This window comes from Hyperolius riggenbachi, chromosome 12, assembly GCF_040937935.1.
Source record: "Hyperolius riggenbachi isolate aHypRig1 chromosome 12, aHypRig1.pri, whole genome shotgun sequence".
Taxonomy (NCBI): domain Eukaryota; kingdom Metazoa; phylum Chordata; class Amphibia; order Anura; family Hyperoliidae; genus Hyperolius; species Hyperolius riggenbachi.
The window spans coordinates 3,813,181-3,827,825 of record NC_090657.1 but is presented as its reverse complement, the minus strand read 5'-3'; the positions used below and the strand labels follow the sequence as shown (position 1 = coordinate 3,827,825).

At 48.2% G+C, this 14,645-nt stretch overlaps 1 protein-coding gene across 1 annotated transcript in view; it reads left to right on the top strand.

Annotated features, from left to right (window-relative positions):
• Nucleotides 1–310: 310 nt before the first annotated feature.
• Nucleotides 311–14,645, top strand: part of LOC137541988 (alpha-N-acetylgalactosaminide alpha-2,6-sialyltransferase 1-like) — a 253,511-nt gene continuing 239,176 nt past the window's right edge. The window contains exons 1-2 of the mRNA XM_068263567.1: nucleotides 311–319; nucleotides 401–569. Coding sequence (XP_068119668.1) covers nucleotides 311–319; nucleotides 401–569 — 178 coding nt within the window. The remainder of the gene's footprint in view (nucleotides 320–400; nucleotides 570–14,645) is intronic.

Sequence of the window (14,645 nt, the reverse complement as noted above, 5' to 3'; positions counted from 1 at the left end):
TCTGGCTGAACTCAATGAACGTACGTCTTTGCTCAACCTGAATAAAAAATAACCATGACATAATAGAGTAATCCCTTCAAAGCCAGGTGGGTGCAGCATATGACTAAAAATGTCAAAAGTGTCAAATCAGTTCTGAGTTTCTTTTCATTGTCCCCAATCTGCTATGTGATCTATTGCCTAAAGCAAAGCTTGCTGCATAGTTAATTGTTTTGCCCCAAAAGTAAATAACTGAGTGACACACAAGTTACTAAACACAACATTAGTAAACATAGTACACCGGGAAAGGAGGGGGTTGGCTGACTTTCTCAGTATGAAATCTGTAGGTTCTTTTATGTCTTTGCTAAATCATCATGAAGTATCACTCTGTATGTTGACATTATTATTCTCTCTCTCTCTCCAGAGCTGCCCCATATCTATTAAAATCAAGGCTATGAATTCATCTTGGCTGAAACAGAAATTCCTTCCCCAAATCACCATTTTTATGGATAATCGCCACTTTAATGACAGGGAATGGTTAAGACTGGGGCACTTTATCCCCCCATTTGGCTGGATGGACTTGAACTACACAGGTAATTAACCAGTTCCCTACCCTGGGGTTTTCCCCCTAAAAAACAAAGCAATTTTCTACATTTCACAGGTCTCCCATTCATTAGTCAATAACTTTAGCAGTACTTATTACAAATAAATGATCTATACCTTGTTTTTTTTTGCCACCAATTAGGCTTTATCTGGGAGGTACTTTTTGCTAAGTATTATTTTACTTTGAATGCATTTTAAAGGGAATAAGGAGAAAAAAATGTAAAAAGTCATTATTTCTCAATTTTCAGGAATTACCGTTTAAAAATAAAAAATATTACTGTAGATCAAGCCCACATATTTTATTAGTCCATATGTCCTGTTTATTTCAACATTTAAATTATCTTCCTAGTACAATGTATGGCGACAATATAATATTTGTAAATAAAGGTGTACTTAAAAAAAAAAAAATTGTACTTTACTAGCAATTACAAGCCGTATTCACCAAAATAATATACAATATACCCTCACGGCATACATATCTAAACGTCTAAGTCCATTTATTAGCTCCCACCCCCGTAGTTAGCAAGATGTGCCCCTTTATTACTCTCCGCCCCTCATAGATAGCCAGGTGTGCCCCTTTATCTCACCCCCCACTATAGATAGCCAGATGTGCCCCTTTATCTCAACCCCCACTATAGATAGCAAGATGTGCCCCTTATTAGTCCCTCCTCCATAAAAATCTCAGATTTGACCCTTTGTTAGCCAGATTTGCCCCTTTGTCCCCTCACCCCCATTGATAGCCAGGTTTGCCCTTTTGTTCTTCCCCTCCAATAGGTAATCAGATGTACACTCCACCTCCTCCCTATGGATAGTCAGGTGTCCCCCTTTATCCCCCCAGTATAGCCAGATGTGCCCCTTATCAGCCCCTCCCCCAGTATAAAAGATATAGATGTGCCCCTTGAGCCCCCATAGTTTCCCAGGTGTGCCACTGTATTCTTCCCCCCTCCCCATAGATAATCAGATGTGTCCTTTTGTCATTGCCCCCCCCCCCATATATAGCCAGGTGAGCCCCTTTGCCCCCATAGATAGCCGAGTGTGCCCCTTTGCCCTCCTCCCCATAGATGGCCAGGTGTGTAATGATTCTGCCCCCTCTCCCAATTAGATTGCCCCCAGCCATTATGCCCCCTTCCCCTCCATGCTGCGATCGAGCAGGCAGCATGGAGGATTAGCATGTAAACAGCTCACCTTGCCTCTTTCCAGCGTGCATTTAGCGTCCCCTCCAGTGCATTACTGCTGCCTGTGTCACTATGCCGAATGGACCGGGTCCCCGCTTGATGTAGTCATCAAGCCGGGATCCGAACCATTCAGCATTATGACACAGGCAGCGGTAATGCACGGAGGGGAGGCTGATCACGCTGGAATGAGGTGAGGTATGTTGTTTACATGCGAATCCTCATGCTACCCTATTTCTGCATGGGAGAAGAAGAGGGGGGGGGGACGCTAAATGACCGGGGATCAGGCAGGGGGTTGGAGGATTGAACCCCCGGGAGGGCATCCTTAATTAGTTTAGTTAGAGGGAGGGGGGTTAATGAGCCCAGACGTGTGCTAGCATGCGCACTGTGCTCATAAAAGGGAACTGACTTATATTCATGTCATGTGGCTTTCAAGAGCCACTTACAATGACGTGAATATACTGTAGGTAGGATGCAAAGTGGTTAAAGGATACCGAAAGTGACATGTGACATGATGAGATAGACATGTGTATGTACAGTGCCAAGCATACAAATAACTATTCTGTGTTCCTTTTTTTCTTTCTCTGCCTGAAAGAGTTCAATATCAGGTATGTAAGTGGCTGACTCAGTCCTGACTCAGACAGGAAGTGACTACAGTGTGACCCTCACTGATAAGAAATTCCATCTATAAAACACATTCCTAGCAGAAAATGGCTTCTGAGAGCAATAAAGGGATAAAAAGAGTCAATAGTTTATTGATTTTAGCTCTGGCATACTTCAATAAATGTGTCATTGAGCAAAAACAATAAAACAGTCCGCAGTATAGGTACCCAGGCATAGGTAGCGAGGTAAAGGTGCCTTCAGTATAGCTAGCTAGGTATGGGTGCCTTCAATATTGGTAACTTTCAGTATAGGTAGCAAGGTATAGGGGCCCTAAGCATAGGTAGCAGGGTATAGGGGCTTTCAGTATAGGTGTCAGGGTATATGGGCCTTCAGTATAGGTAGCAAGGTATAGGGGCCTTCAGTATAGGTAGCAGGGTATAGGGGCCTTCAGTATAGGTGTCAGGGTATATGGGCCTTCAGTATAGGTAGCAGGGTATGGGGGCCTTCAGTATAGGTAGCAGGGTATAGGGGCCTTCAGTATAGGTAGCAGGGTATACGGGCCTTCAGTATAGGTAGCAGGGTATGGGGGCCTTCAGTATAGGTAGCAGGGTATAGGGGCCTTCAGTATAGGTAGCAGGGTATAGGGGCCTTCAGTATAGGTAGCAGGGTATAGTGGCCTTCAGTATAGGTAGCAGGGTATAGGGGCCTTCAGTATAGGCAGCAGGGTATAGGGGCCTTCAGTATAGGTAGCAGGGTATAGGGGCCTTCAGTATAGGCAGCAGGATATAGGGGCCTTCAGTATAGGTAGCAAGGTATATGGGCCTTCAGTATAGGTAGCAAGGTATAGGGGCCTTCAGTATAGGTAGCAGGGTATAGGGGCCTTCAGTATAGGTAGGTAGCAGGGTATATGGGCCTTCAGTATAGGTAGCAAGGTATAGGGGCCTGCAGTATAGGTAACAGGGTATATGGGCCTTCAGTATAGGTAGCAGGGTATATGGGCCTTCAGTATAGGTAGCAGGGTATATGGGCCTTCAGTATAGGTAGCGGGGTATAGGGGCCTTCAGTATAGGTAGCAGGGTATGGGGGCCTTCAGTATAGGTAGCAGGGTATAGGGGCCTTCAGTATAGGTAGCAGGGTATAGGGGCCTTCAGTATAGGTAGCAGGGTATGGGGGCCTTCAGTATAGGTAGCAGGGTATAGGGGCCTTCAGTATAGGTAGCAGGGTATAGGGGCCTTCAGTATAGGTAGCAGGGTATATGGGCCTTCAGTATAGGTAGCAGGGTATAGGGGCCTTCAGTATAGGCAGCAGGGTATAGGGGCCTTCAGTATAGGTAGCAGGGTATAGGGGCCTTCAGTATAGACAGCAGGGTATAGGGGCCTTCAGTATAGGTAGCAAGGTATATGGGCCTTCAGTATAGGTAGCAGGGTATAGGGGCCTTCAGTATAGGTAGGTAGCAGGGTATATGGGCCTTCAGTATAGGTAGCAAGGTATAGGGGCCTGCAGTATAGGTAACAGGGTATATGGGCCTTCAGTATAGGTAGCAGGGTATATGGGCCTTCAGTATAGGTAGCAGGGTATATGGGCCTTCAGTATAGGTAGCAGGGTATATGGGCCTTTAGTATAGGTAGCAGGGTATGTGGGCCTTCAGTATAGGTAGCAGGGTATGTGGGCCTTCAGTATAGGTAGCAGGGTATAGGGCCTTGCAGTATAGGTAGCAGGGTATATGGGCCTTCAGTATAGGTAGCAGGGTATATGGGCCTTCAGTATAGGTAGCAGGGTATATGGGCCTTTAGTATAGGTAGCAGGGTATATGGGCCTTCAGTATAGATAGCAGGGTATGTGGGCCTTCAGTATAGGTAGCAGGGTATAGGGGCCTTCAGTATAGGTAGCAGGGTATATGGGCCTTCAGTATAGGTAGCAGGGTATATGGGCCTTCAGTATAGGTAGCAGGGTATATGGGCCTTCAGTATAGGTAGCAGGGTTTATGGGCCTTCAGTATAGGTAGCAGGGTATATGGGCCTTCAGTATAGGTAGCAGGGTATATGGGCCTTCAGTATAGGTAGCAGGGTATATGGGCCTTCAGTATCGGTAGCAGGGTATATGGGCCTTCAGTATAGGTAGCAGGGTATAGGGGCCTGCAGTATAGGTAGCAGGGTATAGGGGCCTTCAGTATAGGTAGCAGGGTATATGGGCCTTCAGTATAGGTAGCAGGCTATATGGGCCTTCAGTATAGGTAACAGGGTATAGAGGCCTTAAGTATAGGTAGGTATGTAGGTAGGAATAGGGGCCTTTAAGTAGGTAAAGGGACCTTCAGTATAGGTAGCAGGGTATAGGGCCTTAAGTATAGGTAGGTATGTAGGTAGGTAGGTATAGGGGGCTTTAGGTAGGTAGTTAAAGGGACCTTCAGTATAGGTAGCAGGGTATAGGGCCTTAAGTATAGGTAGGTAGGTAGTTAGGTAAAGGGGCCTTTAGGTAGGTAGGTATAGGGGCCTTTAGGTAGGTAGGCACGTATAGGGGGCCTTTAGGTAGGTAGGTGGGTAGGTAGGTAGGTATAGAGGCCTGTAGGTAGGTATAGTGGCCTTTAGGTAGAAAGGTAGGTAGGTATAGGGGCCTTTAGGTAGGTAGGTATAGGGGCCTTTAGGTAGGTAGGTATAGGGGCCTTTAGGTAGGTAGGTATAGGGGCCTTTAGGTAGGTAGGTATAGGGGCCTTTAGGTAGGTAGGCACGTATAGGGGGCCTTTAGGTAGGTAGGTGGGTAGGTAGGTAGGTATAGAGGCCTGTAGGTAGGTATAGTGGCCTTTAGGTAGGAAGGTAGGTAGGTATAGGGGCCTTTAGGTAGGTAGTATGGGGGCCTTTAGGTAGGTAGGTAGGTATAGGGGCCTTTAGGTAAGTAGGTAGGTAAGTATAGGGGGCCCTTAGGTAGGTATAGTGGCCTGTAGGTAGGTATAGTGGCCGGTAGGTATAGTGTCCTGTAGGTAGGTAGGTAGGTAGGTAGTTAAAGGGACCTTCAGTATAGGTAGTAGGGTATAGGGCCTTAAGTATAGGTAGGTAGGTAGGTAGGTAAAGGGGCCTTTAGGTAGGTAGGTATAGGGGCCTTTAGGTAGGTAGGTATAGGGGCCTTTAGGTAGGTAGGCACGTATAGGGGGCCTTTAGATAGGTAGGTATAGAGGCCTGTAGGTAGGTATAGTGGCCTTTAGGTAGGTAGGTAGATATAGGGGCATTTAGGTAGGTAGGTATAGGGGCATTTAGGTAGGTAGGTAGGTAGGTACGTATAGGGGCCTGTAGGTAGGTAGGTATAGTGGCCTGTAGGTAGGTAGGTAAGTATAGTGGCCGGTAGGTAGGTAGGTATAGTGTCCTGTAGGTAGGTAAGTATAGTGGCCGTTAGGTAGGTTGGTAGGTATAGTGTCCTGTAGGTAGGTAGCTAGGTAGACCCCCCCCCCCGGCCACCTCCGTCCCCCGTGCCTCCTCCGCTCACCCCCACGGCCTCTTCCGTCCCCCGTGCCTCCTCCGCTCACCCCTGCATAAGTATCTACTCACCTGTCCCGTGGAGCGCAGAGCGGCAGACCTCTTCGTTACTTCTCTGTTCCCTCTAGTGGCCGGACCGGCTTTTACTGATGACGTCATTGTAAAAGCCGTCACTAGAGGGAACCAGAAAGTCAGCGAGAGGTCTGCCGCTCTGCGCTCCGCTTTGGATAGGTGAGTTGATACAAAGTATGCGGGCGGGCGGAGGAGGCGCAGGGGGGGTCGGAGGAGGTCGGAGGAGGACGAGTGCGAGCAGCGGATGCGCGGCAATGCAGCGTCGGGATTCGGCGGATTCGTAAAGTGGAAAATGGCGTCGGGATTCGAATCCACGAATCTCGAATATTTCCCAATATTCGAGGGATTCGTGGATTTGCCGGATTCGTCGTCCCATCCCTAATTTAAACATAAAATAAAACTGTGGAATATCTTAAAAAGTCATTTTTAGGAGAAGGAAGATAGCTCTGGTCCCCCGCTGCCAGCTAGTTTAATTTTCACAGACTAATCGGTCGGAGGGCCACTGCGCCTGCGCAGACTTGGCAACACGTATCCTTGTTCGCATTGCCGTCTGCAAGAGCGTCCTGCGCAGGACAATATTGCATATGGGAACATGAGAAAGGATACGGATTGCCAGGACTGCGCAGGTGCAGTGGCCCACCGACTGATCAGTCAGTGAAAAGGAAACCAGCTGGCAGCGGGGGACCGGAGGATTGTTGAGGACCGCCGAGAGCGCAGGATGGCTGCAGGGGGCTGGGAAAAGCCCCAGGTAAGTGAAACTCTTTATTTTTGACCCAGACAAATGCACTTGTGCTCTAACTATTGTTTCTATAGGAGCTAGGACCAGTGGTGCTCATTTATGCTGTCCGGATTGGATTCAAGATTCCGGATTTCTACAGAAATCTGGATAGCTATCTGCGGATATTTGACCACATTACCCAGATATCTGCGAATATCCGGGATATCCGGATCCAAAATACTGTAACTAAAGTGATGACATCCTGGAGCCAATTAGAGGGCTCCCAGCCTAAGCCCTAGCAACCAATCACAGAGGGGAACCCTGGCAGCCCCACCTGACCTCATTGAGCCAAACAGAGGCCTCCCAGCCTAAGCCCTGGCACCCAATCACAGAAAGGAACACTGGCCAGCCCCACTGCCATGATGAGACAGACCGTTCTGGCTTGCTGAATGCTTCCTGAAAGACATGCTGCAGTGCTGGTGGCCTAGCAAGGGCTGTACACAGTTATAAACCTAAAGATGTTCATTGATTTACCCCTTCACTACTCTATAGTTAAATTGTTAATTAGCTTGATTGATTTCTCACAGTGTGACAGTTAGAGTGTGTACTGCAGTGCTGCTGGGCCAAGGGCTGTACACAGTCAGTGATAAGCTGTTCAGTGATTAACCCCTTCCCTATCACTACAATATTGTTAAATCATTAATGTGTTAGTGTGCACTAGTGATGTCGCGAACTTCCGATTTTCGGTTCGGGAACGGTGTTTGCGAACTTCCGCGGAAGGTTCGGTTCACGGAAAAGTTTGCGAACTGCAAAAGACTTCAATGGGGAGGTGAACTTTGAAAAATAGAACAAATTATGCTGGCCACAAAAGTGATGGAAAAGATGTTTCAAGGGGTCTAACACCTGGAGGGGGGCATGGCGGAGTGGGATACACGCCCAAAGTCCCGGGGAAAAGTCGGATGTGACGCAAAGCAGCGTTTTAAGGGCAGAAATCACATTGAATGCTAAATTGCAGGCCTAAAGTGCTTTCAAACATCTTGCATGTGTATATATCAATCAGGGAGTGTAATTAGAGTTCTGCTTCACACTGACACACCAAACTCACTGTGCGACGCACCGCAAACAGCTGTTTGCGTAGTGACGGCCGTGCTGGACTGGTGCGCACCGTGGCCAGAGTGTAGGCCATGGCGGTTTTCAAGCCCATATGGTCGCCGGGCTGTGGTAGCTCAATGATTGAACAACAGTGACTGTCCAGCTGATTAAATTTGGTCTGACCACAATGAAGCAACGACCTGATTATCTTTTGTGTGCCACCCCCACCCGAGACACTCAAATAGCCAGCGGTCATTGCTTCATTGTGATACGCAAGCCCCTTCACAGCGGCAAGGTAATGATCACGAATGGGGATGGGCACATGTACATGGCTTTTTTTTTTTTTTTGTTGCAGCCGCCCGCAGTGCAGCCAGAAAAATTAGGCAGGCATGTACACGCACCAGAAAAATTAGTGTAGCGGCCGCTGCTAGCAGCGGCCTTAAAAATTCAGGAATCCGCCTAGAGTCCTGGACCCTGTTGGTGGTGGCGGAGAAGGCAAGCGGCCTGCAGGCAGAGATGCTGTGTGTGGGGACTGACTTAGTCTTCGGTCGTGCAGTAGCCCTCCTTGATCCATGCCTCATTTATTTTGATAAAGGTGAGGTACTGAACACTGTAGTGACTTAGGCGACTTCTCTTCTCAGTGACAATGCCTCCAGCTGCACTGAAGGTCCTTCCTGACAGGACGCTTGCGGCAGGGCAAGAGAGAAGTTGGAGGGCAAATTGGGACCGCTCTGGCCACAGGTCAAGCCTGCGCAACCAGTAGTCCAAGGGTTCATCGTCGCTGCTCGCAGTGTTTACATCCACACTCAAGGCCAGGTAGTCAGCTACCTGCCGGTCCAGGCGTTGGTGGAGGGTGGATCCAGAAGGACTATGGCGAGGCGTTGGACTAAAGAATGTCCGCATGTCCGACATCACCCTGAGATCGCTGGAGCGTGCTGTCCTTGCCTGCGTGGACTTGGGAGTAGGAGGATTACTGCCAGTGGTACCTTTATTGCATTGTGCTGTCACATCACCCTTACACGCATTGTAAAGCATCATTGACAGCTTGTTCTGCAAGTGCTGCATCCTTTCCGCCTTGTGTTGAGTTGGTAACAGGTCCGCCACTTGTGCCTGTACCGAGGATCTAGTAGCGTGGCCACCCGGTACAGGTCATTCGCCTTGAGTTTTTTGATACGGGGGTCCCTCAACAGGCTGGACAACATGAAAGAGGACATCTGCACAAAGCTGGATGCAGACGTACTCTCCATCTCCTCTTGCTCTTCCTCAGTGACGGGACGCAACTCCTCTTCCTCCCCCCAGCCACGAACAATACCACGGGAACGTGGAGCAGCAGAAGCCCCCTGTGACGGCTGCTGCGGTTGTTCTTCTTCTGCCGCCTCTTCCTCCTCTACAGAAACACCTTCCTCATTATCATCATCTGAGTCTGACTCCTCTCCTTCCCCACATAGCTCCTCTTCTTCCTCCTCCTCCCCCTCTGTGCTGCCGCAGGTGTTGATGAAACATCTGGTTCGGATGAAAATTGCTCCCACGACTCCTCCTGCCGTAACTGTTCTCATTCACGCTCCTCCACAGCTGTATCCACCACTCTAGGCACGGCACGCTCCAGGAAGTAAGCGTAGGGGATCAAGTCACTGATGGTGCCCTCAGCGCGACTCACCAGTTTGGTCACCTCCTCACAGGGCTGCATGGTCCTGCATGCATTTCGCATCAGTGTCCAGTTATTGGGCCACAACATCCCTATCTTCCCAGATTGTGTCCTTCTACTGTAATTAAACAGGTACTGGTTGACGGCTTTCTCTTGGTCTAGCAGATGAGAGAACATGAGCAGGGTGGAATTCCAGCGAGTCGGGCCATCGCAAATCAGGCGTCTCACTGGTAAGTTGTTTCTACGCTGAATGTCCACAAAGCATGCCATAGCCGTGTAAGACCGCCTGAAATGCCCACACAACTTCCTGGCCTGCTTCAGGACGTCCTCTAAGCCTGGGTACTTAGACACAAATCTTTGCACAACCAGATTCAGCACATGTGCCATGCAGGGTACATTTGTCAGCTTTCCCAAATTCAACACACAAATGAGATTGCTGCCATTGTCACACACCAAATCGCCGATCCTCAGCTTGTGCGGGGTCAGCCATTGCTCCACCTGTTTGTTAAGAGCAGCCAGGAGAGCTGCTCCAGTGTGACTCTCCGCTTTGTGGCAAGACATGTCTAAGATGGCGTGACACCGTCGTACCTGGCATGCAGCATAGACCCTAGGGTTCGGGGGCTGTGTAGCTGGAGAGGAGATCGAGGCACCAGCCAAGGAAGAGGAGGAGGATGACAACACCGAAGAGGATGTAGCAGGCGTAGAGGAGGTGGCAGGAGGCCTGCCTGCAAGCCGTGGAGGTGTCACAAGTTGGTCCGCTGCGCAGCCACGTACTCCCTGCTTGCTGCCATCGGTCACCAGGTTGACCCAATGGGCTGTGTACGTAATGTAGCGGCCCTGCCCGTGCTTGGCAGACCAGGCATCAGTGGTCAGGTGGACTTTTGACCCAAAGCTCTTCGCAATAGATGACACCACTTGCCTCTCAACTGCACGGTACAGTTTGGGTATGGCCTTTTGTGAAAAATAATTGCGGCCTGGTATCTTCCACTGTGGTGTCCCAATGGCCACAAATTTACAGAAAGCCTCTGACTCCACCAGCTTGTATGGTAATAGCTGGCGAGCTAATAGTTCCGCCATGCCAGCTGTCAGACACCGGGCAAGAGGGTGACTGGCAGACATTTGCTTCTTACGCTCAAATACTTCCTTTATGGACAGCTGGGTACTGCTGTGGGCAGAGGAGAAGGAACCGCTCAAGGGCAGAGTCGGTGTGGAGGAGGGTGGCTGTGAAGGTGCAAGGGAGAAAGCAGATGAAGACGATGCACCTGAAGGAGGAAGAGGAGAAGGAGGGTGGCTTTTTTTTGGGTGCTGCTTTTGTTTAGGTGTTCATGCCATAGCTGTTTGTGCCTTTTCTCCAGGTTCCTTTGTAAGGCACTTGTCCCTACATGAGAGTTGGCCTTTCCACAGCTCAATTTTTGCTGGCAGAGATAACAGATGGCTTTGCTCCGATCTAAGACACACATGCTAAAACCGCTGAGCCCCCCTGGGGTGATGGCGCTACGGTGGCATCAGCAGCTGACATTGAAGGGCATGTTGGCTGGCTGTCCATAGCTGGCGATACATGGCGCCAGACATTGCCCCCAGGTGTTTCTGAGGACGAGCTCCCTCTGCTTCTATCATGGAGTCGTCTCCTCCTACTCCTCTCTGACTCCCCCTATGAACTGTCCCCCTGGTCATCTCCTCTATTGGGAACATACTTGGCATCCATATAATCATCATCATAATCCTCCTGCCCAGCTTTGCTTTCCTCAGACACCTCCACAACTGCACCAACATCAGGTGGTTCATCATCCCCCTCCTCACACGTTACGTCCATATTATAGCCATCTAACTCAGACGTATGAGGTGGTGTACCTGCGCCTTCTTCTTGTTGTAGCAGTAGTGGCTGTGAATCAGTGATTTCACCACCACCACCAAATAACTCCTGCGAAGTGTCAAATGCAGTGGATGTGGTGCTTGTACTAGCACTGGTGGCTGCGGGAGATGAGGTGTTCTGCGTTAAATACTCAAGCACGTCCTCACAATTTTGGGAAGTAATGGCACGTGCCTTCTTCTGAGCACTGTACTTCGGGCCAGGTCCGCACAAAATCACAGCAACACCACCTCGCACAGACCTGCCGGTGCCTGGTGGCCTTCCTCTGGGTCTGCCTCTACCTCTTCCTCTACCTGGTTTGTCCATTTTGTCCATCTTGGGGGGATGCTAGGTATATGCAGTGAATTGAGTTTACTCAACACAAAGGTAGTTAGATGCAGTGAGGTGGGTTCACTGAACAGTAAAGGTAGTTAGATGCAGTGAGGTGGGTTCACTGAACAATAAAGGTAGTTAGATGCAGTGAGGTGGGTTCACTGAACAATAAAGGTAGTTATATGCAGTGAGGTGGGTTCACTCAACAATAAAGGTAGTTAGATGCAGTGAGTTGGGTTCATTCAACACTACAGGTAGTTAAATCCAGTGAAGTGGGTTCACTGAACAATAAAGTGTGAGAAAACGCGGAAGAGCCGCCTCAAGTGTTCTGAGTGAGGCGGCTGATTCCGCGTTTGGCATGGCAGCTGGAGCATTTGGGCACTCGTTCACCAGCGGGGCAGAACGCGGAGAAACCGCTGCATGCCTTGCGGCTGAATCCGCGTCTGACGCGGAAGGCGCTACACCTAGGCCTATTACTGACACAGTGGCTGAGTGCGGGGAAGCCAACGCATGCTCGGTTAGTGGTGAGGCTAGTTCCGCGTCCTGCACAGCGGATACATTGCAAGACCGATCTGGTGTGGCTGGGACTGATAGTCCACACAGGTTCAGAAGGACGCGCGCGCGCGTTGAGAGGCAGAGCTTTTATGACAGCCGGAAGGGTGTCAGCTGACCAAGCCGGTCAGCTGACAAATCCACCACTTCCTATTGGTCCAGCACTTAGGGGAGGCGCTGGATAGCGTTAGTGTATATATACTGGGTGCTGGTCATTCCTCTGGTGTCTGGCGTTGCGATCACTATGTGGTAGCACTCAGACCTTGTCAGTATCTGTGTTTATTAGACCAGTTTCCAAGGTGTTGATGGCCAAGGATCTCACACCTCAGTCTAGGAAATCTGTTATTATCTGTATTATACTCTAGTTCAGTTTCCAAAGGTGTTGACGGCCAAGGAACTCACACCTTAGCTTAGACATTGTTGATTATTTGTTATGACCTTCTGCTTTCCTGACCATTCTTCTGATCTCTGATTGTGTATCTTTGTCATTCTGATACTCTGATGCTGAACTCGGCTAGTCTCTGGAATCCGCATCTGCCTCCTGTCTCTGTACCTGATCTGTCTGTCTGTTGCCGACCTGGCCTGACCTCGAGAACTATCTTCCCTGTTTGGAGATAGTTCACAGATCTGTCAGTGACACTTTACCATTGGTGTCACTCACCTTATGTCCTTCCATCTCTCAGCCTTGCTCCGCCCCTTGGGGAGCTTCAGGCCTGTGGAAGGAATCTGATCCTCAGCAGTATCTCTTACTGTCTAGCACCTATCTTACGGGTGCGTTCCTCAAAGTATTATTGTTGCACCAAACACTCTCATCTCTCAAATGTCCAGAGGTTAGTAGATATATCTGATTATCGGTGATACTGCAGATCATCAATAATCGGGTATATTCTGTATTCTCGGTGATACTGCAGATCACCGGTAATCAGACCCTCTCTGTGTTACACCGATCGTTACATAAAGGTAGTTAGATGCAGTGAGGTGGGTTCACTGAACAATAAAGGTAGTTATATGCAGTGAGCTGGGTTCACTCAACAATAAAGGTAGTTAGATGCAGTAAGGTGGGTTCACTGAACAGTAAAGGTAGTTATATGCAGTGAGCTGGGTTCACTCAACAATAAAGGTAGTTAGATGCAGTAAGGTGGGTTCACTGAACAGTAAAGGTAGTTAGATGCAGTGAGGTGGGTTCACTCAACACAACAGGTAGTTAGATGCAGTGAAATACAATACAGGGAATGATGATTCAATATAGCATGTTTGATGTGCAGGTCCCAGCACTGGTAACCAACAACTCAAAAACTGAACAAAAAGCACAAACCAGTATATGCTGCTCAAAAAACTGCACTTTATTAAACATTGTATTGTAAGTAATTTGAATATTACATACACACACACACTGTATTTATATTATGTCAGAATAAACTGACATAGAAATTATTGCCAATGCAATACAAAGTGCTGCTGCCGACACTGGACACCAAGGGGAGACCACCATAACTAATTATCCTGCAATACTGAAGTAGTATGCCATTGATAACGCCTATTGCAAATTTCCAAAAAAGGATCAAATTGGAGTGGATTGTATATATATAGAGAGAGACATGACCACTCATAGGGGATAGAAGAGGGGCTTAATCAATATGTTTCCATCAACCTGTTGGCAATTAGACCTTGGTGATGCCTATACCTACCTCTGTGAGGAGACCACAAACAGAGAGTATTCAAAAATGGTCATAACCACTCACAGAGGGCATAGATAAACATGACCAACATGATCAAATTAATATCAGTCAATATGCATCAGTATGTGGAGTGCAAAAGCCAAGACCAGCTAGGCTGATATAAAGAGAAGCCCCATAGACCTATCTAATCTAGTCTGACCTGATGATACCTATGACCACCTCCGTGAGGAAACCATAAACATTCAATAAGTATGCACAAAGGTCATAACCACTCTCGGAGGTCCCAAATAGGTATAATCAGTATGGTCACTCAAAGCAAATAGCATAAATCCAAAGGCAGCAATATGACTACAATTGCAGTAAAGATATTGGACACACCATATCCTACATTTCTGTGAGGGACCTAATAGGTAGCCAGCAAAGTATGAATGTTATTTATAGGGTACCCCTCACAGAGGATAATCGGTGCCACCAATATGGTCTAATAGAACATCTATTCATAGAATGCATATGTGCCAGCAAACATTATCTAATATTACTGGGAGCCACTGTTCATTAGTGTACTGGGCCTGAAAATCCAACACCATAAGAAACATATATATAGAGACTTGCAACAACGTGCTTATTAGGTCAGCATAATTTGCATGTACTCAGCCGTTGTACAAATGATCTATGCATAAATCAACCATGGGTAAAGTTCACAGCCTGACCATAGCTGTACAATAATTGTCTAGCGTAGAGCACAGCTACTCAAACGTTGTAGAAATATGCACAATTTCAGCCCATGTGTTGTATGCAGAAATTGAAGCACTGTTCACCATAGCTGTATTGGAACAAAGTTCATCTGCGTAGATATACTCTGCTTGTACATCACATAGAGCCATAAG